General features: G+C 40.3%; 1 protein-coding gene across 1 annotated transcript; it reads right to left on the reverse strand.

The window, feature by feature from the left end:
* Positions 1–628: 628 nt before the first annotated feature.
* On the reverse strand, positions 629–27,866 carry HTRA3 (HtrA serine peptidase 3). Its single transcript, XM_027794816.2, has 9 exons — positions 26,965–27,866; positions 17,607–17,706; positions 15,644–15,866; positions 14,764–14,958; positions 12,121–12,153; positions 11,350–11,464; positions 4,717–4,765; positions 2,843–2,938; positions 629–1,575 (listed from the first exon to the last, which is right to left on the reverse strand). Exons 1-9 carry the CDS (start codon positions 27,386–27,388, stop codon positions 1,410–1,412), a joined length of 1,401 nt encoding a protein of 466 aa, XP_027650617.2. The 5' UTR covers positions 27,389–27,866; the 3' UTR covers positions 629–1,409.
* Between the last annotated feature and the right edge of the window lie 89 nt (positions 27,867–27,955).

Consider the following 27,955-nt stretch of genomic DNA (forward strand, 5'->3'; position numbering starts at 1 on the left):
TGGTCACAAACAAGTCAGCTGGAATAGCCAGAAAGTCTAGATGTGACGGCAGCCTACAAGGAAGGTCCCAAAGATACACTCTGATGCAAAAAGGAGTTAAACAAAGACACAAATAGCAAGTCTAGAAAGCACAGCTTGCTTTAGAAAGCGCTTGATAGAGATACTCTTCTGCCACTTCGGGAGCAGTAGCAACATTTGCCAAGAAAGAAGACAGTTGTGTGGTTTAGGGTACCGAAGAAATCTGGATTTAGCTCTTAGCAACTTCTGTCCTGGGTTTATTACATAAGCCTCACACACTCTAGCTGTAAACCAGGGTTAATAGTATTTCCTTTCTGCTTTTGTCATGCGCAGGCAGAATTGAAGACAACAGGATCCCAGCTAGATACTCTCTAAATGAAATCAAAGCACTATTCATAAATAAGAAAAAAACCCAGTATAAACAAACTACTTGTAGGCAAAGCAAGTCTAAACATAATCTAAATAAGGGCAGAATAATTACACCATAGGGCTGCAAAGGGTTTTCATAACATCAGGGCCCAATTTTCTGTAAGAAAACTTTCTCTTGGGAGAGTCTATTCCAGTCTGACAGAAGAGGGAGAGAAGACATACTTCTTTAAAAAGAGGTTTACACCAATAAATTATTTGTGTAAACTTTAATCTCCTTACAGTAGAAACATACACAGTACAAGCCAAAAGTAGTATAACAATTTTACAGCAAAGCTTACCAGTAAAATGCAAACCTGATTTGTATCAAATTCTTAAAAAACTGTGCACTTTCTCAAACGTAACTTTGTTCAGCACATCGTTTTGACATATATAATAAGGCATTAATTCTATAAGAATCATTTACTATATTCCAAAATCGCATGACCTAGGTGTAACACTCTAGAGCCTGATACCATTTTTGTTCCTTTTGACAATTACAGATTTAATCTACCTGCACTGACACGTAGCATAGAAGCACTAAGAACAAATACAAGCTTTCCCAATACTAGGTTCACATTGAAAAAGTTATACAAAAAAATCACTCAATTGTGCATTGCAATAGCTTGGTTCTGCTGCAGCCCTGACTGTAGTTTTAAGAATAATTTCCCCTTTCAACATGCTTCCTCACTTCCAGTAGTATTTTAGTCTTTTAAAATGCAGAACTGAATCTGCAGGAATTGGACCCCATTTCTACCAGCTACCCAAACCAGAACACAGCTCTTAAATTTCTTTCAAAGTTAAATCTTCTATAAATGGCATAGTTGAATTCATTCTAGCTACTATGTACAGAAATGGCTCAGGCAATTAAGTTAGTCCACCTTGTCATTAGTCAACAGGAAGTATAATTACTGTAGCTGTAAAGGAGGTATCTAGTGTTCCAGAATAAGTGAGTTTAATTATGGTGAGAGCTTCCTCAACTCTATTTACATTACAACTTCAGGCTCAATGTTAAATAGCAAGTCATCATTTCCTCTTCGAACTTCAAGTAGTAGAGGTGATTCATTCATCACAGCCTCTTGCAGGTCACTGGAAGTCATCAAAGGACGCCCATTGACTTTAACAATAATATCTCCATCTTGGATCCCTCCTCTGCAAAGACAAGAAGAAAAAGGCAGTAAGTATGCATTCTACATGCAGCGAAAGTACAAAGACTATTCACCACCTCTTTGGCTGATGTGGTAAATTTTAACTTGTTTTAATTTCCACTGAAGTGAAATTCCACCCTTCCTACTGAAAGAGAATAACTGGTTTAACTCGCTAAATGCAAAATCAGGCTCGCATCAACTGAGGATTTTCTTCTAAAACAGAAAAAACAAGTAGCCCCGCTTTCGCTTTGTCTTCCACAAAACTACAGCAAGGGAGAAACAGAAAAGCCTGTTAGCCACAAGTGACTCACTCCACTCCATCCATTTGCAAGAACACGCTTTTCTCTCTCCAGTATGCATTTCAAGCACTGGAAATTAAACCACTCTCAAAATTTCAAGACAAGCAATGCGTACCAACTGAACTACAGGTAAATTATTTCTTTCTTGATGTTCAGATGTAATCCAGGATAGCTGCTTTTATTGCCTTTGTATCTTAGTAATTCCTAAAAAACATTTTTAGAAATATTTATTTTCCAACCGTTCTGTAGTCTCTTCCTCTAAGATAAAGCACTGTCTCAGATAATAGCTCTGACAATTTCTTCTGTAAATGCTATCCTGTTTCCTGTTCAAATTTAATCCAAGTTTCTATTTATTAATATTCAACATACCTTTCAAAACCAAAATTTAATTAATTGTACTTGGGGTGTTCTTTATATTTGCACATTGTTAATGTTTCATAACATCATGAAAGGAGGTTATAGCAAGGTGGGTGTCAGTCTCTTCTCCCAAGTAACAAGCGATTGGACAACAGGAAACAGCCTCAAGTTATGCCAGGGGACATTTAGATCAGATATTAGGAAAATTTTCTTCACCTTAAGGGTTGTCAAGCACTGGAACAGGCTGCCCAGGGAGGTGGTGGAGTCACCATTCCTGGAGGTATTTAAAAGATGTGTAGATTGTAGATGTGGCACTTAGGGACATAGTTTAGTGGTGGCCTTATAAGATTTTTTCCAACCTAAATGATTCTATGATTTAAAATAGTCTGCTATTGAAATATTTAACTTCTTTAGACATGAGTAGATTCTTAGCACAAATATCTTGACTATTCTTTTTTTTTTTTTTTTTTTTTTTTTACACGTAAAGGTACAATTTTTGTTTAAATACAAATCAAGGTTGGTATGAGGAAGTACTTGAATATAAACAGAAATATTACCTACTAGTATCTATCTGAAGATTTATTTATGGTGAAGAAGATTACGTGCTCTACATACCTATGAGAAGGTGAGTTTGGAACAACTTCATGTACATAAATTCCACTTCTGACATCAGGAAAATCAGCATTATTGTGTTTCAGTTCTTCCACCAAGCTAAAAGAACAAAGTTATACAGCATTTTATTCCACTACAAAAGCAGAAGCATTCAAAAATTCTTATTTATTCTCACATTTTTTTGTGACCAAAAATGAATGACTTAACTGTTTGCTTCTTGTTCTTGTGATGAGAACACAGGGGATTTGAAATTGGATTAAAAGCAGTAATACAGATTTTTAAGAGTTAGAACTACTTAACTGTGCAAAGCATACTGTATTTAATGGTCTTGTACATCTCCTGCAAGAACCTGACTTTTGCTATTTATGGCAGTAGCACAGATGGCACTGTAGAAGAGCACAGAGACAGTAGCACACTCTGTCCTAGGTGCTGTACAGGGATAAAAAACATTCCTGCTCCAAAAAAAATAATGCTGGTGGTGGGGCAGAAGTTTGCTAACTATTTTGATACTTTTATTTTGCAAGACATTCTTAGTTTGTCTTTATCTAGAACAGTAAAGCCTTTGATAACTTCAGTCATCAGATAGATGAGAACCGTGAGAGTTTTCCAAGGAAACCAGCTTCCTCAAATTTTCTTGAGGATTGTTTGTGCATCCCTTTCTAAAGAAAGACGACAGGAATCATCTGCAAAATAGACTCTAAAAATATACCCTCGTTTCTGAGGGGATGACATCATTTCAGGTCTGTGTACAGTGTGGTTTAAAACCCATTTCTGGAAAGAAATGGTTTTAAACTAATGATGGATTACTCTGCTGTCTGCCACAAAAACTTGGGGTCCCTCAGATGGAAAGCAAGCCAAAATGGCTGCACATAGCCTCACTTCATTGATTTTGTAATGAGGAAGCTAACAATTAAATGACTAAAGCAAACACACTAGGGGAAGTAGTCCTTTCCTGGAAACGGGCCTGGAGACATCTTACACTGCTCCATTAGATGCCACAAAAGCAGTTAAATCTTAGCACGTTTACTTCACAATTATGCAGAGAAACATTCTGAGTTTCTCTCCATCAGTGGTGGCCCAGTGATGTTAATGCCATTACACCGATTCATTCCAGCTGAGGATCTGACCCTCTGGGGAGGACTGCAAGAGTGTAACTCAATAAATAAAAGATAGCTTTACTACAACCCCAGCTGGAAATTGTCTTGTTTAATTCTGTAGCCTACTGCCATGCTGGAAGTGCGCTTACTGCTGCACAAGAACCATAAGACTCCTCATTTGTTATCCCAGAATATATCCTCATAATGGGGAGACACAAAGCAACATGAGACAGAAAAGACAGTAAAGAACTGGAAGAGAGTGCCCATATTCTGGCTTTGTTAACATGGAGGCATTAAGCTTTACTTCTGCACTTTAGCAACTACTTTCTTCCCAGTTAATGGTTAGGCACTAAATCTCACATCATATGGCCTCCACTGGCACTGACAAAACTACCACCAAACCCTCAGGCAGCTAATCGGCCATTGGCACTCAGTCACCTGAAAAGAGCAGCTTGTTTAGATGTCACCTAAAACCCAGGTTAACTCCAGACATCCTCGTGAAGAACCAAAATCTCTGTTCAGGCTCTTTCTAATTTCCCTCAGCTATCAACAGAGCATCCACCGTTACCAGTATTTAGACAGTGACTGACAGTGATCTTCCAGGCCTCAGAACATGTATTTCACTAGCATCATTAAAATGTTCACAGATTTCATAGAAGCAAATGCACACTTCTGGATTTTCTGGAAATTTGTAATGAAAGCTGAATGATGAAGTTCTGAACCACTATTGATCACATGGTGTATGCACGATCATACAGACTACTTTTCTAAGATACTTACGCAGGTGTTATTGTCAGCATTCTGATGCCAATGAAACGCTTCTTCCCATCTGAAAGTAATACAAAGTATATTTAAGAAATTTTGGCAAACATCGACGAAGTAACTACTTTGAAACATCCCATTTTAATTGACATGTATTTTAAGTCATCAGCTTTCGATAAAACGAAGCAGAAGTCATACACATCTACACTGAGGTCATTTTTTATTTTGGTTAGCATTGGTGTACACAATGACAATCCCTCTCCCTGCAAATGAGAGTAAGAGAGAAGCTCATTTATACTCCACTAGTTTTCCTTCAGGAAATTCAGGAAGAATTCTGTGATCTACTAATCACATGACTTCAGTAAATGGAAAATTTCTTAACCAACTACCATTTCATCTGAAACTGGTCAAGACAATTCAATCATATGGTGTTCTCACCAAAATGTAGAAATGGGATTTAAAGAAATTAAAATTTCCACCTTTCAGGGAAAGGACAACCAAAAGACACACTGATTCTAAAGCAAATGGCTTGTTATTTCTACCCCAAAGAATTAAAAGTAAAAAAACCCCATACACCTTAGCCAAAGTGATCACAAAAATGATCATAGGGATGGAACACTTTTCCTATGAAGAAACACTGAGAGAGTTGTGGTTGTTCAGCTTGGAGAAGATAAGGCTCCATGGAGACTTTATTACAGCCTTTCAATACTTCGAGGGGGCTTATAAGAAAGATGGGAACAAACTTTTTAGCAAGCTCTGCTGCAATAGGACAAGGGGTAACTGTTTTAAACTCAAAGAAGGTAGATTTAGATGAGATATAAGGAAGAAAATTTTTATTATGAGGGTGATGAAACACTGGAACAGGTTGCCCAGAGAGGTCGGTGGTAGATGCCCCATTCCTGGAAATATTCAAGGTCAGACTGGACAGGGCTCTGACCAACCTGATCTAGCTGAAGATGTGCCTGCTCACTGCAGAGGGAGTTGGCCTAGATGACCTTAAACAGTCCCTTCCAATCCAAACTATTCTATGATTAGCCAAGACTGTAGAATTTTAAATGGTGAAAATTTACTCCTTTAGAAACAGCACCACACTTCTGCGGTTGGCTTTTAGTAATCATGATATTGCACAGCTGTCTTATGAAAAAAAAATGCAGTTTGATGACTTCCTGAAGTGACTGCTTCAGTAGTTAGTTATATCCGGTATGAAACAGCTTTTCCCCTTACTTGTGCCAGCATAACTACTTCACAATTTCTTTGAGCTTCTCCATGTTCTCATGTGAGGAAACAGTTTGAAAAGGAGATGCACACAGTCTTCTCTAACTCTTATTCTTTCCAAGAAAAATAGTCCCAAGTAAAGGAATTGGTCCTGAATCTTATACATGTCCAATATTCTCATTAGTGTCAGTGAAAATGTTGGCTACTAAACTACTAAACATTGGATTTGCTACACACTGAATCTTACAACTGTAACTGTCACCCCTGTTATTCCCTGAACTGTTCTGGCTCTCTTCTGCTTTAAAGTGAAACTAATGCGATCAAAGTCAGCTACAGTAAAAGTGTCTTGAAGAAGTCTAACTACTCAAAACCGAAGTCTCAAAAGCTTTGGGCATGGCCATGACCTAGTGCAATTCATAGTGCTTCTCTAGTCTACCTGGCATAAACATAGTTTTTCACTTTTTAAAAATATCCAAACATGATAATTCTCCACCTGAAAATAATCTCTCCATCCCTGTAAAGTGGACAGTTAAATGACCTAAGTTGTCTTCATGAAACACAGATGACAGACTCTCTGGTGACAGTTTACTGTTTGCATTAAACGGTTTGCTACTGGTCATCACCTGTGTGATGCAAAATATGCAGAAGCACAAAGCATATTCTGGGGCATGAGTTAGGAATGTTTCCATGAAAGAAAAATGAAAGAAGGGACAAGAGAAACCTATCTGGAAGAAATAAAGCAGCAAGGATGAGATTGGGCAAGAACAGAAAACCAAAGCAGAAATGCTGCTGATCAAAAAGGGCACTAATTCCCCAGTGGCTAATGATAAAATGAGGTTTGGGGGTGGGGGGTACAAATAAATCCGGTAACTACAGACTTTTTTAAAACTAGAAGTCTTATTCTACCATCATCTTTGGGCAGGTTGGGGTATCATTTCATTCATGTTCATGCATTAAAATTCAAAATGGCCTTCAGCCCTCTCTCCAAAATAAGTTTGCCACCCTGCAAACAGTGGTTCATACTGTAACAGTAGCAGGCTACTGTATAAAATAAAACTAATAGCTATGATCTAATCATTATTTTAGCAGCAGAGACTAGATTACCCCCCTTCCCATCCTCCAGCCATTTCTGATGTCAGAATACAGGTTAAAAATATACATATATAAAAAATATTTGTCTTGTTTTGCAGAAGTCCATTCCATTCAGTTTAACTTAAGTCAAATATCTTGCACAAGAACCAAAGCTTTCATCAACAATGATTAAAGGGAATATAATTGTGCAGTTTATTGGAAGTATCAGCAGACACTGGACAGGCACAGACAAGCTATTACACTGTTTTACCATCCCCAAAGGATAGGCATTTTGATGTGAAGGTTAAGTCACATTAGCAGAACTGTGTGTGGCACCTTGAACTAACACTGTCATATTACATCTGTTCTGTGAATGAAAGTCTCAAAACCTGTCATTCAGGCAATTTGTGCAACCATGAGGCAGAAGAAAAAATAATTAGGAGAACTGGAATAAAGTGAGGCTGTAAATCTGAGAAGCACGTCACCAGGGTGAAGTCCCAGCAGCAGTCAAAAGAAGGCCAATACATAGGAACAATCAGCTTGAACAAATGGGAAACCACTTAAAGCTGGAGCATAGCACAGCAGAGAGATATTCAAATCTCATTTCATTTTTGTAAACAGCAGGCCAGACTGAATACCGATTCCAGTGGTACAAAGTAAAGCAAACCAGCTTCAACTACTAGTTTAAACTTAAATCTGTTTTGCATTAATACAAAGTCACAAGCAGCTGACCCCAAGTATCTAGAAGCAGCTCACTATGGAGATTTCTGTTCCACAGTAAGGAAAGCATTTGCTTTAGTGTGAAACCTTTCTGGTTTTACCGATGCTTATAACAGTAGAGATACTAGGTAACTAGAGAGATAATCACAGGCTGAAGGTAGAAGTGTTTATGACTTATAAACTGTGGCAAAAAAACCCCTGATAAATCCAAATGAAGGGGTCAGGTACTCAGACTCTTACGGACATGAGTTAACTCTGGCACATGAGTATCCCCATTACAGTTGGTTTCAGTAGGGCCAGGATATTGCCAAGATTTCTGAGTGAAGAAACGAATCCTGCACTTTTTATTCAAGTGGCAGGCTAAATTCCTACTTCTCTGCTTGCTCCTTTTGCACTTAAGATGGTCTTGCAGATTGCATGAGCAGTCCTGAAAGTATTTAAGAAAATATTCCATTGCCAAACAGAAACCATGAAAACAGCTCAAATCTATAATGCCAAATAATGTGCATCATCACATATAAACGCATAGCTGAATTTAATCAGTATTCTGAATCTATACTTAGCAAGCCTCCTAAGCAGCCCTAATGTTTATTGGTAATAATTATCATTAATAATCATAAAAATACACAGGTAAGCATATAGTTTCAACACAACCAATTAAGTGTTCTGGGAACGTAAGAAGATTCATATAAATGAACTGGTGTGGCCAATGCAGAACTCCCCTATTTCTCCTTGCCCATCTGAAACAAGGTTTATTCACTTCTCTGCTAAAATAATATGAGAGCCCAGGCTGACCTCTTAGGCTGGATTTTCTCTTTAATATTTTGTCAAATTGCTAACTTACTGTCTTCCATTCTAGAGGATCCATGTTTGAACACTTTCTACTTTTACCATCCTTCTCAAGTGTAAACTAGAAATAGATGGCAGAGCCAAGACTGAAACCGAGAAATTCCTACAGGATACTAATAAAAGACACTGAAGTAAAAAGAAAAAACCAAAACCAAAACACCAAACAACAACAACAAAAAACAACCCAGTCAAAACAGTCAATGCTTAAATATATCTATGACTTCTGGAGGTAAAGACAGAACACACAGATGGTTAAAAACTGAGATTAGATGGAGACACTTAACTTCATGCACCAGTTTAGTAATTCCTAACTATAAAAGGAGGTTAACACTATTACTGATAAATCTGAAATCAGTAAAGACTTTCAGATGATTCAAAAGATAAATATCTCTATGCAGAATGTGGTAAATCGTTGGTCAAGAATTATCTATTAGCTATTATCATGTATTACCCATGCATTAGGTAATATAGAATGCTTCGATAATCATAATCATTGCAGTCACTGCATTCAGATACCGTCCTCTCCTTTTTCCTCCCCTTCTCCACTCCTGTACATCAGTAGATTATATATTTGCAGTTATATGCAATGGATGTGACTTCAAAAATATATGCCTTCTATATAAAACTGGTAGTTATCTGATCAACTCAGATTTAAAGACTAAGTTCAAGCTTACTCAAAATATTGTTTAATGTCTCTTACACGCCAGAGTAAATCTGCGAAAATCAGTTTCCTAAGGGAGTTTTATCATCTTCAGGAAATATGTTAGTTAAAGCAAAATGTTAATACCCTTAAACTTATTTCTATGATTTAACTGTACCATAAGGGTGGATTCCACTGAAACTTCTGAAACTTAATTGGAGCAAAAGAAAACATGATAAAAACAGCCCAAAAATTCTGCTTACATAAATTCCCTATATCAAGAAATAACGCCTATACAACAAACATGAAAATTCTATGTCTCAAATATGGTGAAAATATCTCCTAGAAATTCTCCTTCTCTATGCATCAAGGGCTCTAAATGACTGTGCTTCTGCCTGCAGCAAAAGTACAAAAGGTACTTCAGACAAGCAAAGAAAAAAAAATTAAAAAAATAAAAACTGCCTGTACCCAGGGTTATACCAAGCACTAATGGTCACACTAATGCTATGAGCGAGTGTGAATCCTTCTCCTTTGATTAGGGGATAATGCAAATGATAAAAAAAAAAAATCAGTATGTTCCAATCTCAAGATTAAATTTCACCATGTTTTCTCTTAGGGTTCCACAGGCAAAGTTATCTCTAGGCCCTCTATCTGGGCTCAGTGGATTCATCATTCTCTGGAGGCAAAGGTGCCTGAAGGAGCAAGGTGGCTGATTTCAGTGGCAACATCTCTAGCCTTCACTGACTTTCCAGCCCTAGTTTCCAGGAACTCACTGGCAGATGGTGGGCTTTCTGCACAAGCCTTGCATTCCTGCCCCTAGAGCCATGCCAGCAGAGCAAGCCATCGCTCCTCCCTGTTTTGAGATGAGCAGTTTGGTTCTGAAGGGGAACATCACTAATGATACAGACCTGCGTCTCTCAGAAGCCAACAAACAGTTAGTAACCTGGGTGAATAAATAGTTCTTTTGACTTGTTGGCTGAAACAAAACTATTTCAGCTAGTTTGAAATGTACTTTTCAGCACATAATTAACAACTTCCTTCACCGACTCCCCTCCCCCAAATCAACAAGTGAAAACAATCTGATTTGGGGAAGTCGGCAAAACACACAGATGAGGGGACCCATCAGAATTGCGATGGTCTCAAATACACAAGCAGATGCATAACTTTAAGACCTCTGACTAAGGGAAGTTTCTGAAATAACAGTATCTGAGAGAACACTGAGCACAACAGTGTAGAGGAATAACCCTGGCATCAGCAATTAGGATGAACTCAGGAGAAGACAAGATTAATATCAAGAAGATTCAAGAGAAGCAGCAGCCAACAGTCATGATAAAAGATGAGTAGGGTGTAGACAGATAAATTGGCAAGCAAAAGAGAAAGGAAGGTTTGGCTTGGATGAAACATTACTAGATCAGCTTTGGCTGTGCAGCATGTAGAATGACACCTAATACAGTGTGACATATATGAGGCAGGCACATCAAAAAAAGTCCAGAGTACTGCAACTGTCAGTTGCTGGTATATTCAGATTTATATGCTCTTTGGTGCAGAGGCTCTTCTTTTTTTCAGCCTCTCCCCCTGCTTGCCTTTGTATTTTTTCAGGAATTAGAACACAGCTCTATCTCCACGGGGGTCTGAGAATCTAGCACAATATCCAATTGTATAGCACTGACATAGATGACCATAGCAAAATAAAGATCATCCATTGATAGTGCACACACTATACTCCATCTATGGACAAGTGTTTTAAAAAGTTTTGACCTTATTCTCCACAATACATTTCAATCTCCTTTTTGTTTGGACAATATGTGAGGATAAGACTCCTTGACCAAGTCACCATTTGTTCTTAAGATCATTTGAGGCTGTGTCCTCACTGTTCTCAGAGGCTGTTTTCCCCAGATTTATACAGATACTGTCTACTCTTTGGGTGTTTGAGTAACACAATGTCTCTCCTGCTTCACTGAAGCTGTTTTCTATTTCCAAGTCTATAGTGTTTTATACTGTAAAAAAATGCTGCTCCTTTCAGTAACAGGTAGTGGAGTCACTACTACCACTACAGCCACAATTCACTGACCTGCAAAGACAACCCATGTCTTTTGGCACTTCAATGACAGATCAGGATAGTAACTCAAAGATGTCACTGTTTCTTGCAATCTTACCTTTACTTTGTTTGTCATGTGACTCTGTGAGAAACTGAGTGATACGGTCTGAAGGAATAGCAAAAGAAATTCCAGCTGTGACCTTCAAGGTGTTAATCCCAATAACTTCACCATCCTGTTGAGAGACAGCACCCAATTAATTTGCTCTTAAGTGCCAGGGTTCAGCTCATTGCTTAGCATTTCATGTTAAAAGCTGTTGTTTAGAGTGTTGTAATCACTCAAGAAATAAACATTACTTGTAAGGGAGGATCTGGGCTCTGATTCACAATCCTTTTTGCATTTAACTGTGATGGCCAGAGAGATTACAGTACAGTTTGTTCATCCAAGGTCCATCCCACCACTCGGAAAGAGATTCACTCTGCTGAGTGGGCAGTGGAGTCACTACTACCACTACGGCCACAATTCACCAACCTCCAAAATCACTGCTGGCTTTAAGCAATCTATTTTAAAATCAGTTGTGCGGATTAATCAGGTCTCATCTTTGCCGTGCATCCCAGGTTTCATAGCGTGAATGAGCCTAACTGCTCCTTCCAGATCCCATTTTCCTCACTGCTGTGTAAAATTTCCTCTGCTTTATAATAAAATGTTTTTCCATGGTGTATGAACTGAGACCTAATTTGCAGAGTTTGTGTTAGCTTCAGGGTATCTGCCTATCATTAGCTTGAATGACTGTAAGCTGGTATGACCTATGAATCATTCCAAAAAAATATTCTTCCACTAATTTCAAAATAGCTCTTGAAACAAAACAAAAGCCAGGTCACATGGACTTACCAGATTAACTAGAGGTCCTCCAGAGTTGCCGTACTGTAAAAATGACATAAGGGAACAATAAATTGGTGCTTCACGGTAGGAAATGCAATTTTCGTTTCAAACAGTATTTTGTTTGTAAGTAAATGAAAGAGAGCAGGTCATTTCTTAGGCAGCATTGAAAGACGCAATATTGATCACTGATTACAGGTAGGTCCTACCCTACTCGTTCACAGTTCTTGTGGTAAAGGTATTTTTTTTCCAGAAACAGGCCTTAAGTTAGGAGTGGCAATTTACCACTCCAAATAGTTAGATCCTAAGTTTAAGAAGAATAATTAAATAGTTAAAATTAGTATTTTTATTCTTCTAAAGATTTTCAGAACTAAGTTTTGAAATAATTAACTGCTATTTAAAGCTATATTTCAGTGAGGTGCACATACCGTTCTTTAGTAGTTTTATTCATCACTTTGGTTTGTACCACTGTCAATCTCTCTTTACCAGAGAACACAGTGCTTTACATATTTAATCACAGCATATTGCTGTGAGGTAGGTACTACATAAGGATTGATTTAGTAACCACAGACTGTCTGTAGAGAGGGCGTATATAAGCAGCTCTGAGAAGCCTGAAATTGCCTAATACCTAATGACCGTCAAAGGAAACATCCAACAGTACTACAGGAAATGAGAGCTGGAGAAGTCTGGTCCATCTTCATGTTGGCCCAACATGTTTGTTTCCGAGTGAGGCCAGAGTTTTCAAGTAGGTCTACCGCACAGCCAAGAGCAGCAACTTACTACTCAAAAGAAACAAAAGCTAAGTGATGCATGATAGCAACACGAGCCATATGAACTGTTTATACTTAGATAGCACTGGGAAAACTTTATACAGTCTCAGAAGAATAAAAGAGACTTTAAAGTTTTTAAAACAGCTTTGAAGTTTGTGTTTAAACAGAGATCAGTTTCTTACATCGTATCAGCAATCACAGGCTACACACTTGATTTTTATGTCTGACACAAAGGAACCAAGGTAATGATTTTTCAGGCTTCCTCAGCATATCATCTTTCATTCGCTTGTCTTCTGCTTGAAGAACACGATAATGAAAGAACTACAGCACATGTAGCATAGCTCCATTAAGGAACGTACGGCCTTGTTTTCTCCTGCCCCATGTTCCTGCTCTCCCAGCATTTCTCAGAAGGCAGCTGCATGCACATTCCTGCAGGAAAGTCTTGGCTGAGCCACAGGAATGCTCTGAACAGAGCAGCTCTCAAACTCCTCCCATTCTCAGGAGAAAACTAGTATATCAGCTAAGCACAAGGCATCCCTATGCCAGGGACTATCTTCATATTCTGTGGTCTCAGATGGCAAAGCATATAAATATATTGTCATTTTCCTTACCTCCTCTGCTATCACTATTCCATTTGGTCTAGCATTATCTGATACACTCTGCTATCCTTGTCTAAACTTGATCATTAGCTTCTGAGGACACTGAATGTCTAGTGTATACACAAGGAAGCAGTGTGATCTTGAGGAATGTGTATAGGCGTGAAGTCAAGAATCCCATGTTCTAATTCTGTCTCTGCCACCAATTCAGTGTGCACTCCCAAGTAACACATTTTGCATAAGTTCTCCTATTCTCCTTACACGACTGAGTAATTCCAATTAAATGTCTTAAGAGGTCCAGCTCCTGATTCATATAGAAGCTTTTTGAAAAAGCTCACTTCCATGTAATACCTAGCATGAAAAGTAATTACCCTCTTTCTTCCCATACAGTTTCTCTCAACAAGTCTGTGACGATAAACATTTCTGAAGCGCTTTGCCTGTGTAAAAAGCTAAGACTTATGACTTGTTATGTCAAATTTGACTTTGAGGTTCAGCAAATAAATCCTGAAAATATATCCCTTTCAATGTATAACAGATTTATGCCATAAAATTTCAGGACATTTTCTACCTCAGATATGCAAGCAACACTTGTTTTAGAATCTGCACAAGTTATATACGCACACAAGGACTTTATTTAAGCTCTTTGGATCCCTCCAAGCTGCTCTAAAGGGACATTATTTTCGTGTATTTCTATAGAACATGCAGTGCTGGGACACTTAACTCCAAACTATCTCAAATTTTAGATATTTTACGTCTAGATTTTTACTTGGAGTATGTGATACGCAAAGGGAAAACAAGAACAACAAAAAAACCGGCCCCCTCAAGTTCTTAGCTGGGTGTCCTGTCGTTAAATTTAAGCAGACACTATCAACTTGACTACTCCATCTGGTTCTAATGCATGGAGATGAATGAAACTTTGGCCCTATTCTACAGCTTGCTTGGCCAGGTCAGCTGAAAAAGCAGAAAGAGAAATGTGCAGATTTACTGCTGGTCTGTACAATCACGTGTTACTGCACAAACTACTGAATGAGAGGGTCTGTCATATGTAACACCTCCACAGACAACCTCAAGGAGGGTAGTTTTATTTATTATACCTTTCACAACACTAAAGCCTGAATACAACTTACAGACACTGTATAGCTTTTATAAGAGCAGACTATTCCTGATATTAAACAAAGCTTTTATTTTAGTGGATTCATCTTTACAAGCACACACTTCCCTGCTGAATAGGTGGGGATTTCAAGGTCCCAGGACTGCAAAACTCAGCTCCTCGCATACCTAGTACTTACATTGATAATAGCATCTGTCTGAACATAATCCATATCAGAGTCCCGCAGGCCAAGTTCTTTGCCATCTCGCTGAGCAGTGCTAACAATACCTGTTGTCACGGTGTTCTGTAAGGCAAATGGACTTCCAATTGCCACCACAAATTCTCCTGGCCTCAGATCAGCAGAGTGTCCCAGTAACAATACTGGTAGTTTTTTCTTAAATAAACACAGAAAGAAAGAGGCAAACATTAGATTATACCTGAAAATAACCTGACTGGAAAGATCAAAAACTAGCAAAAAGTTAGGAACACACACTTTCCACTACATTAATGAAAGAGCCACTCACTATCGTTTACCCAAAACTTACATCAGGTAAAATTAGTATACTGCAGCACATTACTGCTTTAAACTGTCCCCAGAAACAAAGTGTTAGTTTTTGTACCTTGCAGTTTCATCCAGAAAAAAAAAAAAAAAGCCAGCAAGATTCTGACACAGACTTCCCTGTTTTTCAGCAGATTGTTCCCTCCTCCTACAAACAGCACACAAACTAACTGTTCACCAGACTGCCATTCTCCCTACACTATGTACCACCTTGCCGTCCATGTACTGGAACGAAGCTAGCAGGATTAGCCAAAATAGCCAGGGTCTTCAGGTAAAGATAGCAGAATCTGGCCATACATTAACTGAGCTGCATTTTTTTTTGTTGTTGTTTTTTAGCAGTTCCTAGCACAGAAGATAATTTAATTCTAAGAGGAAAAATTTCCAGGCCAAAATTTCAGTACATTGCTTTCCCCCAAATATACGCCCAAGGAATCCCTAAACACATATTTCATCCAGTCACTCTAAATGAAACTGAAATAGGGTTCCCAAAGTAATTCACTCACCTGTTTATGCCACTCACCTTAGGGTGAATCTTTATTGTTGCAATGTCAGATTTCTTGTCAATGTCTTTGATGGTTGCTTCATAGGTGTCTCCATTCTGTAGCTGCACTTTCAATTGTTGTCTGCCTGATACAGCATTGGTGCTTGACACCACGTGGGCATTGGTCACGATTAAACCAGAATCAGACATAATAAACCCAGATCCACTGGAAAGCGGGACATTTCGACCAAAGAGAGGGTGCCTGTACAAAATGTAAGTAATTATAACTCAAAAGGGAAGCATAACCTAAGAGACAATTACATTAGGAATCATTTACCACCTTTCACCTTGAGAAACAACAAAGCATTTGATGACCAAAGTTACAACCCTTACAAAAATTAAATTTAAAATAATTGACAAAGAAAGGATCCTTTGCTGAAAATTATGATCTCTTTTAGTCATTCAGGGAGACAGGAACTGAGGTTTTCAGACAACCCGCAGGGCCCTTTTCCTTTGATTTCCAGTTCTATCTTTATAGGCTTCCTTGCAGGAGAGGCTAGGTGACAAAAAGGGAAGGAGGAGGAGCCCATCTGATCCCACCAGTTGCTACTTCCATACGGGAATAAAACAACAACAGGAAATAGTAGGGCAGACAAATGGACTGGTCCTCTAAAGAGAAAAAGGGAAGAAGGAGGAACATTTGCAGCTGGACAGAGGAACAATGGAAGAGGTGACACCTCAGGGAATCATGAAACCCAAGTGTAGACTGGCAGGAAAAATCATGTCTGGAAACTGAAAGGACTGAGAAAACGTGAAAGAAAAGAAATGAAAAACACTAGCAATGGGTAAAACTTGGAGGGAAACAAGATTTGCTGCAATATAGACAGTTAAAAGACTTTATAAACTGTTTAAAGTATTATGACTTGTCTCCATCAACAACTGCTGTAACAACCTTAGATTTGTTAGGGGAACAGAAAGTGCCTGGGCAGAAGATGAGAAAAGGTCCACAAATTCTTCTTTCTTCCAAGATGTGGTCCTTATTAGGAAATTGTTTGAAAGTTCTGGGCTATTCAGCAATAAAGAATTGGAGCCAATCCCAGGCAGAAGGCAGTATCACAATTAGTGCCCAGCAGGCTGCTGGAAAAACATTTACTTGCAGGGAAAGAAAAATCTTAACTATATATACGCAGATCTTAAACATCTTCAGCTGTAACACTCTCGAAAGACCAATCACCGTGTGCATAAAGCTATGTCTCAAAAATACTGATTATCTCAATTTTGGATATTAAAAAACCCTATAAAAATTCTCAAGTATATGCAAAAATAGAGCACGCCGAGCAGCAAGGTATTCAGTTAATAGAGTACCTATAATATTTGCAGTAATTTGTTCTGACAGCAGGCTGGTTTGAACACTTGATGTTAAACCTGTCTCTCAGGTTCTTTTGAGCACTCAGTGTTAAACTTGCCACCTTAGCTCCAGCTTCAGTACACTGAATAATGGTATGTTTTGGTCAGCAAATTTAGTATATTTTTTTCCTATCAGAAATAGTTTTTGTGTTTAGATAGGTTACATCTGGTCAACATGCTACCTCTTAATGTTCTCCCTACCAAAATAAAAATCACCTCTCGTTGAAAGTAGAATAAGCAACAAGGAGCAATGTTTTTCCAGCTTACCTTCTGGACTAGTTTTTTTTAAACTCAGATAATAAACGTAATCCAACAAGCAACTCATTTTAGTGAAGGCTGAAGAGATGTCCAAAGATGAGACATTTTATGGCAGACAATATATATTGTAAAGTACTGTAGACTGTAGCCAAATAAAATAAATCTACTAAACAGGAACAAAACACACAAATGGGTGGTTCTCTGGAACGAGTCTGCTGTAATGTTTCAGAGTATTCTGTGAACTTCAAGAACTCAAAATGAAGGTTACTACACTGGAAAACCTTTGTAGGCAGTTGTTAAATAATGCAATTAAAATACAAAGAATTCAAAGCGTTACCTGAGAAAAAGTTCTATGTGCACAACTGCAGGTGCAATCTTTTCCACCACATCTGCTATGAAGTTGAATTTGTATCTTGGGCTGCTGGACTGTAGGTGACCTATACTAGCAGAAAGAATTGGATATGTTAATAAGACAATACCCTTTTTTGCCAAGTAAGTGAGATAAAAATGCTTTGAATTGGTCTGTTTCTCCTACTGGGATAGTTTCCAAACAGGTATTGGAAAAGGAATCAAAATCACTAAGATGGTTCGAAACTTATCCAGCATTTTGGCAGATTCTGAGAAAATTAAATATCAGCATTACTTGGCTATAATTGGCTTTCTTGGAAGTCTACGAGGCTTGTCTGGAGTATTTTTCTCAGGACAGCTACTATTACCCAAAACACATAGGGCAGTAGGATGTCAGGCCAGAAAGGACTCAGGAGATCTCTAGTTCAACCTCCTGCTCAAAGCTGGGTCGGCTACAAAGGCATACCAGGTTGCTCAAAGGTTCTGTCCAGCTGGAACTTGCAAAACTCCAACGATGGAGACTCCAGAAACTCTCTGGACAGCTTGTCCCACTGCTTCACTGTCCTCCATGAGGTAAAAGTTTTTTTGTGTATCTAGTCTGGACCTCTCTTGTTGACATCCATTTCAAGTCATACCCGTTGTCTCTCATCCTCCTACTAAGCACCACTGTGAAAAGCCTGGCTCCATCTTCCTGGGAATTTCCTCATGAGCACAAGGCGGCTGCTGTTATGTCCTCCTGAAGCTTTCTGTTCCCCAGGCTGAACAAGCCCAGTTCCCTCAGCTTCTTCTCGCAGGAGATATGTCCAGCCCACACCCCACCCCAAACCCCATGATCTCCTGAACTCGCTCCAGTTTGTCAACACCATTCTCGTACTGAGGGGTCTAAAACCGGATGCAGCACTCTAGACGTGGTCTAACAAGTGCTAAGTAATATAGCCACAGCATTTGGGAACGGCATTTAGAACCCAAGTTAGGATTTTTCTGAAGTAGACACATTAGAAACCTGCTGTAAATGATAACCTTAGCACCTAAGAAGTTTTGCAAATTCACATTTTAGCTGTCACAAGCAGCTGGGCATAGCAACAGTTTACTAAATACTAAGTGTTCTGATAGAAGCCAGCATAGTACTACATTACACAGCACTATACACAGCATTTATGAATACTGAATATAATTCTGTGGAATTAAGATCTTGGAGAGGGAAAAAACCACAGCATCAGCATCTTGGTTTCTACTGTCACAACATCCTGGATTCTAACATCAAAACATCACAAAGTTGTAATATTGCTTGTGCTAGCATGTCATACTTTCTGCTGTCCCTAATACATGGGGACATATCAACACATATGTTAAACATATGCTAGGGGACATATCACCACACTCAAACAGCAATCTCTCGTGTACAGCCTGATGCTTCAAAATTAACTAGGGGATCTAGGGAAGGGACTAAACAAGTTGTAATCAGATACAGCAATAACATTTTTGGCTTTTTTCAAATCTGGTGCAACAGCACACTGTTTATCCCCAGAGATATAATTCTTTTTCTGCCATTTAGTCAGGAGGGAGAAGCTCTAATTTCTAAACAATATCAGCTCTTCAGAAAGTGATGCTTTGCACAATCATGATTTGCTCTGAGTTCAGCTCATGCTGAAGGATGAACTTTCTCCACAGTAGTTCCTGCATACCAAGACAACACCTGGGCTTAAGGGTTCTAGGTTTGCCTATTTATAGATCACATAACATAGCAATGAATTCAAATACAGAGCATGTCTTTTGAAAGCATATACTTTTTTTCCATCAGCTTCCCTTTAACCAAATCTTTAAAAGGAAAGGAGGTAGGAAGCATCACACAAAAAAGGAAAGAAACAGAAAAGAAAGAAGAGAGAAGTCCAAGAGAGTTCTCATGCATTTTGGTATCCTATGTAGTTCCTAGTTCAAAGATCATTTTCACCAATCCTTATCTACAGATGTTTTACTGACCATTAAACCTTGTAACTTGTAAATTACTTTACAAAGATTACAGCACAAAGGAGTCTAACCTATTTACAGAAAAGATGTCTCACTGATCTGTCCTATTCTTTGAATGAATTCATAAGATAGTGAGTGGGTGACAGCGAACTAGTTGCTATAGTTCCTATAGTCTCTCAGAAAGCTTTCACAATAAAGTGTTAGAGGACCTAAAAAGTCAGAAAGTGAGAGGCTTTAAATTACCACAGAATCCAAAAGACCTGAAGCAAAGACAGGAACTTACAGAATGGATACTGGTACCAAGGAAGAAAATACTGAAGAAAACAGATAAAGACAATTTAGGCATTTCTCCATAGAAATCAGTGAGTTCTTTTTCCTGTTACTGGACATGGGATTTGCTTCTGAGGAGAAAGAAACCATGCTTACATTTAGCAAGCTAAATTTATACAATATGTTATAAACAGAAGGAACAAATTGGCAGGACTAGACTTGATCTATTATTTTTATGCACATTCTCACACACTGAAAAATCCCTCTAACCAATTGAATACGCTTGTTTTAGTACTTAGTTTAAAAGAGACACTGCAAACAGGAATCAGAGAGGACAGTCATATGTAAGCACAATATAATACTATTATTTTGTTTACTGGGTCACTGAAGATATATCTTACCTTCAGTTCACAACCAGCTTGCCTGATTATGCAGTGTATCTTTTGAAGTCTACTAACATGACTTTGAATGCTTGCATACACAGCATCGTTCACTGACAGGATGTAACATTATCATCACGTTTATTTTAATAGAAATTACTATGCATCTATGACAGTCAGTTGGCCAGACCCTCAGCTGACAAGCTATCATAGAATTAGGGGGAAAAAAGTATGGTGAATGCAGGCTTTCAGTTGGTGTAAATCAGCATAGCTCTATGTGACTCAGGGCAACTAAATGCCTTTGCATCTGCTGAGTGCTGAACTGTTGTGCCCATGCCAAATAGTCGCAGCACTGCACACGGCCAAAAGCAGAGGCGGACACCTGTCAAAGAACTCAGTTTTGCACCACTCCTGACTAGCCACCAGGGAAACATCATGGGTAGCAGTGGCTTTTCTGGTAAGATTTAGGGTAGGCAGAGAGAAAAAGTCTGAAAGAGGCAGCTGATGAATGTAAACATGGAAATAGCTGAAGAAAATAAAATGCAGCATTACAGAGAGGAGACTATAAAACAGAAGCAAAACTTGTCTTCTTCCCATATCATAGGGAAAGCATTTCTCAGTCTGAGCAGAAGTTCAGAAACTCTCTGCTGGGGTCAGAAGACAAGAATACTCATACCTGAAGATGAATCCAAATCTGCACTGTACATTAAAGGGAAATCTGAAACAAAGGAGGATCAAGAATAACAGATGTGCAAACGTTGTAAGAAAGGTATAGTTGAAGATCTACTGGCCTGATTAGAGATGAGCTCTTCTTACTATTGTCTCATGGGGACTAAATGCTGGTGAAAATCGACTTACAAAGTTGAAATGCCTTCATAGAAACTGATCTCTCTTGAATCATCTTCTGCAAGATGGGAGTGATGAGAACCTTTAAACACATTGTATGACATGCCAGGAACTCAAACTGCAGACTTGGAAGATGTAACTGCAAACTAGCATTTACTCTCACACATACAGCCCTATTTAAGGGAACTGAAGTGTTACTTATTATCAATTAAATTTTATTGCATAAATATTACACTGCTGGTTTTCATCAGAAGTTCTCAATATACTTTAAAAGGGAGGAATTGCAGCCTGAGGAAAGGAAGAAGGAAGCAACAAAATTGTCTAAGGTCACCCCAAAGAAAAGTGTTTTAACTGTACTAGTAGAACCAGGGCTTTCTGTCAGACCTTCAATTTGCATTAGTTACTAGACACTAGCTGCTGCTACTGTTCTTACCGAAACATAAAAATTAAATGTCTTTCTCACACACCCCCACACACACACCCTGCACCTTGCTGTCTTGCAGTTCCACACCACTCTCAGACCTCTGCTGGACTGAATGTAAAAGCTCGAGTTTCCAGCAGCTTTGTGTATTTTGACCAACAGACCTACTAAGATTTGTCACATATTTCTCCAAAGGTCTCTCAATAACATGCATTATTTTCCATGTTATTACTACAAGCTCAAAATCATCTCAAACTAACCAAAGCTAATTTATCTTGGCAAAAAGCCATCATTTAACCCAGTATCTGTTGTATAACCAAAATATCAAAGGTACTGCAACCAGGTTGTACTTGCAAGTAAAAACACATTTATACTGTGTGAGTCTTTAGCTGTCTACATATTTCATAATCAAAAGAGCTAGATATTCCCAATCTGTTCCATAGCCACAAATCCACCGTATTCTCAGCAGATCTGAACTCCCATCCTATCATTTCAATTAAATAATTAGATCTTCAGAAGCTCTCTAGCTTCTCTCACAAAACACTCAAAATCCAGATTTGGATGTAAGTGTTTAACTGGAGTTAAAGATGTTCAGCGTATTTCCTAAGAGGTGATCTTATGTTTCCAGTTCGATGGGCTCCAGCTACATTGGATTTACATGGCTAAAGCTAACGCCTGTCAGGTGGGAGTATCCTTATTACCAGTTTAAAGCTTTTCCTGGATAGTAGCATTTTCTACAGGCTATAGGCACTTTTAATGGTGTTTTATTTACTTTCTTGCAGAGACAATAGACCCACTCCAATCTCTTTAACACTGAGGTAAATCAGGAACAACTCCAACAAATTTGTAGAGTTAACATAGTAGGAAGAGAACTGGAAAAAAACTTCAGCAGAAATAAATGGTCATAATCCCACTGAAAACAATAAAGCTAGACCAATTTACATTTGCAAAAGACTGAAAGTTTCTAAGTATCTGCCAACTTACTCCCTGTAGAATTAAATCAAATCACATTCAATGCTTTCTTAAAGACAATACATTGTATTAAAATCCACGATTTTATATTCATTAAGAATTTGTGAGCCTGGGAAACTCATTCTTTTAAGGCTGTTCCCCCATCCCCCTTTTAAAAACCAGCTTCAGAAAATATCTCTGTGTTCAGCAAAATTATTATGTCTAAGGGAGGACTGCAACCTGGTAGATCTGATCACCAGGGATAAACACTGTCCCAACTGTGCTTTCATGGAAAGAAATGAAAGACAAATAAAAGATTATAATGTCTCTGCTTAAAAAACAGAAACATCTGCTGGAAACATAGGTTCATGGGCAGCTTTTCTGATGAATTCAGCATTAAGATCAAGTTGCATAGCTGTGCACTGACCATAAAGCCTTGGTGAGTTTAATGCCACATTATGGTTCAGACTTGTTTATCCAATGGATTGTCTACCGTGCACAGATTAAAACAATTTGGTGAACCAACACCAAAGTGGCTTTCTTGTGCAGTGCTGCAATCACAACAGCCAGACGGAGACAAACTGGCACAAGCCTTCCAGCACAGACACCTCACTGAGTTCAGATGCTTGTTATTTCTCCTTCCCAAGTGGCTCTTATAAGGAGACATGACGAGAACATCTTTCCCGTTAGCTATCCTATACAAAGCAGTGACGTGCCATACTCTTTATTTACTATATACCAAACATTGCACAATATTAATCCTCACCTACAGGAAATCAAAACAAACTCAGACATAAAGAAAACAATCAATAAAGGAACATGACTAGAATTTACATTTTCAGCCAATACCTTGTAGTAAATTTCCCTAAATACAGCTGGAGGCAGCTGTAAAGCTTTGATGACAATAATACCTGTAGGAGACTTCAGTATCTCTTACTGGGCCAATTTCTCATAAGTGCAAGTAAGGATATGCTCAATTGTTCCTCTGTATCTTCAAGGTTTTATTTACAGGTACTCTCCAAACACCCCACGTAGAACTGTGTGCAATGACTCTGCTCATGTATTAACCATATTTCAAACATTTCTTTCAGGGAACTGAACTTTTAGGCTCATACCTTGCAAAGATTTGACTGACATGGGTGAGGCTTAACATCATGACCACTTTCTGAGAGTGACTTCAGTTAAACAATGCAGCAGACAGACATTCTTAGGAAGAACCCTGCAAAGGATCAGTGTCAAAGCCAACATACTTGTTTTCTGGAACTTCTTTCCTCAAAGGTTTTCTAACCAATCTTTTAGTTTTCCTTGTTGCACTGACAAAATAGCACCTTTACTTAAAAAAAAAATAAGTAACATTTTGCTTCCACGTCCTAGGTGAGAAAATACAAACCTTTCAACATCTGAACTGTCTTCACAGAAGCTGTTAGCAACATAACATTACAGGGAATTATTAACAGTAGTAAGAAAGCTGTGCTTGAAGATTATAAACAGCCCTTTGTGCAAGAAAGAGTCTGACATAAATTGGCCATGGATTGCAAATGACTCTGAATCCTTTGAGTGAGCAGTCTGACATTTTAATAGATTGATATGTGACATTGTTAAAACTTAAATTTGCTACAGTGAGAAACAGGACTCTGTAAGAACTGGTCTTTGATTACAGAAGTTGTCTTCCATAAACATTTATGCCATTATTTACACAATAGCTTGCAATAGCTTGTCTTTCTCACAGTAACAGAAGGCAGGAAAAATCTAGCTGTATCAGAAAATTCCCATATATTAAGGTATCTAGTGTTGAAGAGGGAAAAAAAAAAAGTATTTGTAGCATACAGTTTAAATTTGCCTAGTTGTTCTGCAGAGAAGTCCATGGGTCTGCTCAGATGCATAATGCTAACTGTATGAGTAATAGTTTTCAAGGCACAGGCATATTGAAGAGCATCAATGATAGAGTTCCTGTATGGAACTATGCAATACACACACCCTTTAGTACACTGTATCTAGAACTTGCAATTTGACATGGTGTTCTTCAAGCTAATCCAGGCCTTCAACAAGAAAAAAGTATTTTAAATTATGTCAATTTTGGAATTACCACTCAGTCAACCAGGGCATCTATTTCCTCTCTTCCTTCCTGCATCCTTTATGATCCTTTACTACTCCTTTTTCATGCATCCTTGTTCACCAGACTTCTGTCACTAGGAAACCACACCTAAGTTTTCTCAGCCTGTCTTGGCTTATCACTGCCAGAATCTAACTTAGCATCAACACGAACAACTGGAAATGGACAGAAGTTGACATTTCAAAAGCTGTTCCTCAGGGTCATTGCATGTTCTGAAAATGACCTAAGCCACACTACATAAGGCTTTACCTGAGATTGTTTTAATATATGTATGGTTAAGTAAAACTGGATTTACTTCATAACTAGCTTAGCCCTTCAAATTGAGTCATCTGAGGCCAGATTTCTTTCAAGAACAGGGAAAAAGAGAGAAACTCAACAATAATTTTAAACTGTCGACTTTCTTCTAAACCTCTCATTACATCCATTGCATGTTACTGTTTTAAAAAAAATACCATAATTGAGTTCTATTCCTGGCTCAACCGCCAACTCAGTCTGACCTTGGGCAAGACACTTGGTTTCTTTGAGCTTCAGTTTGTGCAGCTGTAGAATTGAATAAAACAAAAATAAAACTTAACAGAGAACCAGATGCTTCATCTAAGCCGAGGTTTTCTGGGACAAAAAATAAAGCCAAAATAAAGCAAACCCTTAAATAGTTGCTTGAAAAAAAAAAAAAAAAGTTACTTCTACTTCACAGCTCCAAATTCCTAAGCCTATTAACAGTAGAGTCAGGAGGATTCCTTAAAGAAAATGTCATATATACCAAACCCCATGCACTCAGTAAGCCCTTAGACACAGGCTAGCTCACTCATTTTGGATAAACATTCTGATTATTTCACATGGATCAGTTCCAGCCTAGTATTAGCAGTACTAAAGCTAACGGATGCTGATGTGAAAAGGAACAGGCAAAGGGCAATTTACAACTACAAAATACTGGAGAGACTGATCAGTGCAGCCCCAGGCTGGCACCTGGAGCAATTCTTGACTCTGACAAGACACACCTAAAGGAACTCCAGGAATAGCATTTGACCTCCTCCCTCTCTGAACCAGAGTTTACCTTCTCTCAAGAGCGGGATATTTGAAAGGTCCACTATTCACAGAAAGGCTACAACAGTAGCCCTTTTCCCTCTGACCCCTCCCAATAATTTTGGCAAGTCTGCTATCTGTGAATAAACAGGACGGTTAGTGGTTCACCCGACATAATGGAAACACTAATGCATGACTTAAAACTCCACTGTGCATATGACTTTTCTTTCCAGGAACACTGCGAGAAAGGTACCAGAAGCAAACACTTAAAATAACATAGCAGTATGTGGTAAAATACTAGGCAGCACTAACACTTCCATAAAAGTAACCCATTTTAGCGCTTAAAAAAAAAATAAATTACTACTAACATAAGTGATTACTAAACTTTCTGAAGTTAAACCATTGAGCCTGAAGTTGCCATAGCACATCACAATATCCGAGGCAATGGCCTTAGTATGTTACTGCAAACAGAAGACTATTTGGTATCCTGAGTGTCAATATTTTAAACTGTAAAATTCTGCAGGCTTTTTTCCCCCACTTTAGACTCTAGAAGTAGGCTACAAAACCTCTTGTGAAAAGCAAAAAAAAACCCCACAAAACACCACCAAAAACCAGGAAAAAAGACCATGGTTTAGGGTGGTTTTATATAATACTTGGTGCTTCTTCTGCCCTGCTTGGCTTTAAGAGGCATTATTCTTTCTACAGATGCCTGTAGGTGATGCCTCCAGGTGATGCCTCCTATACGACACCAGGGAAGCCCCCAAGGCCAAGCATTCCCAGCTCCTCGCTCTGCCTGTGCAGGCCATGGTGCAATGGATCTGCAGCGCAACCTGCATGGGCCACACCACTGAAACGCCTCAGCAGCAAGTGCCGACGACAGTAACGTGGCGCTGGCAGGACAACAGCGAGCGCACACCGCTGCCCTGCCCTGAGCAGGGGCAAAGGCTGAGGACGCCACGGCGGCCCTGCCCCACCAGCCCAACGCCCTCCATCCACCAAGCTGGTGGCCATGCCGCCCATCCTGCCCACCGGGGCACCGCAGCAGCCACCTGCACAGCACCCAGGTGCCCACGGCCGTGCTGCCGAGGGGAGATCTTCCCAAACCTCTGCCCACGGCCCCCAGCCTGCACCAAAGACTGAGGAAGAGGATTTTTGCCATTCAGAAAGGACCTGGACGCCCCCTCCCCACACCGCAGTGACTGCTGGCAGCCAGGCGACGTGCCTTGACCTTGTAGCCTCCTACAGTCCCTGGAGCCACCCAGTCTCCCCAGGTGACTGGAAATCATGGTTTTTTTCTTAGCCTGGAAGCTGGCACGCCCCTGCAGCGCCCACCCGCCGCCCTCTGCCCCACGGGCAGGCCCCACCATGCTCCTACCCGATTCACAGGCTCCCTTCTGGACCTGGGCGACGGCGGGCAGGCCGTGCTGCAGCGCCTTGCGGCTCACCGCCTTCAGCTGGCAGATGTTGTCGTAGGTCCGGCCGTCGCTGCCGCACACCTGGGCGCTGAGCTTGCACTGGCAGACCCCCTTGGCGAAGCGCTTGCCCATGGGGTAGCGGCAGTCGAGGCTGTCCCCGCAGGGCGGGTCCTCTTTGCGGCCGCAGGAGTCCCCCTCGCCCGCGGCGCAGATGAGGCAGCAGTTGCAGCGGTCGGGGACGTAGCCGCTGGGGCAGCTGGGGCTGGGGCACTTGGAGACATCGCAGCGGCTCGGGCACTTGGCTCGGGCAGCCGAGAGCTCCGCAGCGCCTGGGCTGCAGCTGAGCGACAGCAGGAGCAACGGGCTCAGCAGCGACACCCGCATCCTCGGCGGGCTGCTGGCGGGGAGAGCGGCGGAGAAGGGGTGCGAGCCCGCCCGGCCCGAGGGGAGGAGGCGGGGAAGGTGCAATCGCGGTGCAGCGAGGGAAGGGAAGGGAAGTCGGGCTTTATGCACACACGGACGGGAAAGTGTCTTCTGCCCCGAGCAGAGCTTCTGCAGGCGGGGCGGGAAAGAGCAGCAGATGGAAGGAAGGAGGCTGGAGTATAAAGCCGCGGCGTCAAGGCCCGTTTAGTCCGTCCGAGGCGCGGCAGCTCAGGGGCTCCGCGGGACTAGCTCGCAGGGCTGAGGCGCCGAGCCATGGCCAAGGTGCCGCGCAAGGTGAGCGCCGTCCCCAGGCGGCCGCGGGAAGCAGTGAGGCCGGCACCGAGCGCAGCGGCACGGTTATATGCGGGACGCGCCCGGGGCCGCCGCCGCCGCCTCTGGCAGCAGCCGCGGGAGCTCCGCAGCGACGGCCAGGCCCCACCCCGACCGGGGAGGGCGGGCTCCCCGCGGGCGGGCCGCCGGGCCGGGGAGGGCCTGGCTCAGGGGACGGGCTGGGCGGGCTCCCCGCAG

Source organism: Falco peregrinus, chromosome 2 (genome assembly GCF_023634155.1).
Source record: "Falco peregrinus isolate bFalPer1 chromosome 2, bFalPer1.pri, whole genome shotgun sequence".
Lineage (NCBI taxonomy): Eukaryota > Metazoa > Chordata > Aves > Falconiformes > Falconidae > Falco > Falco peregrinus.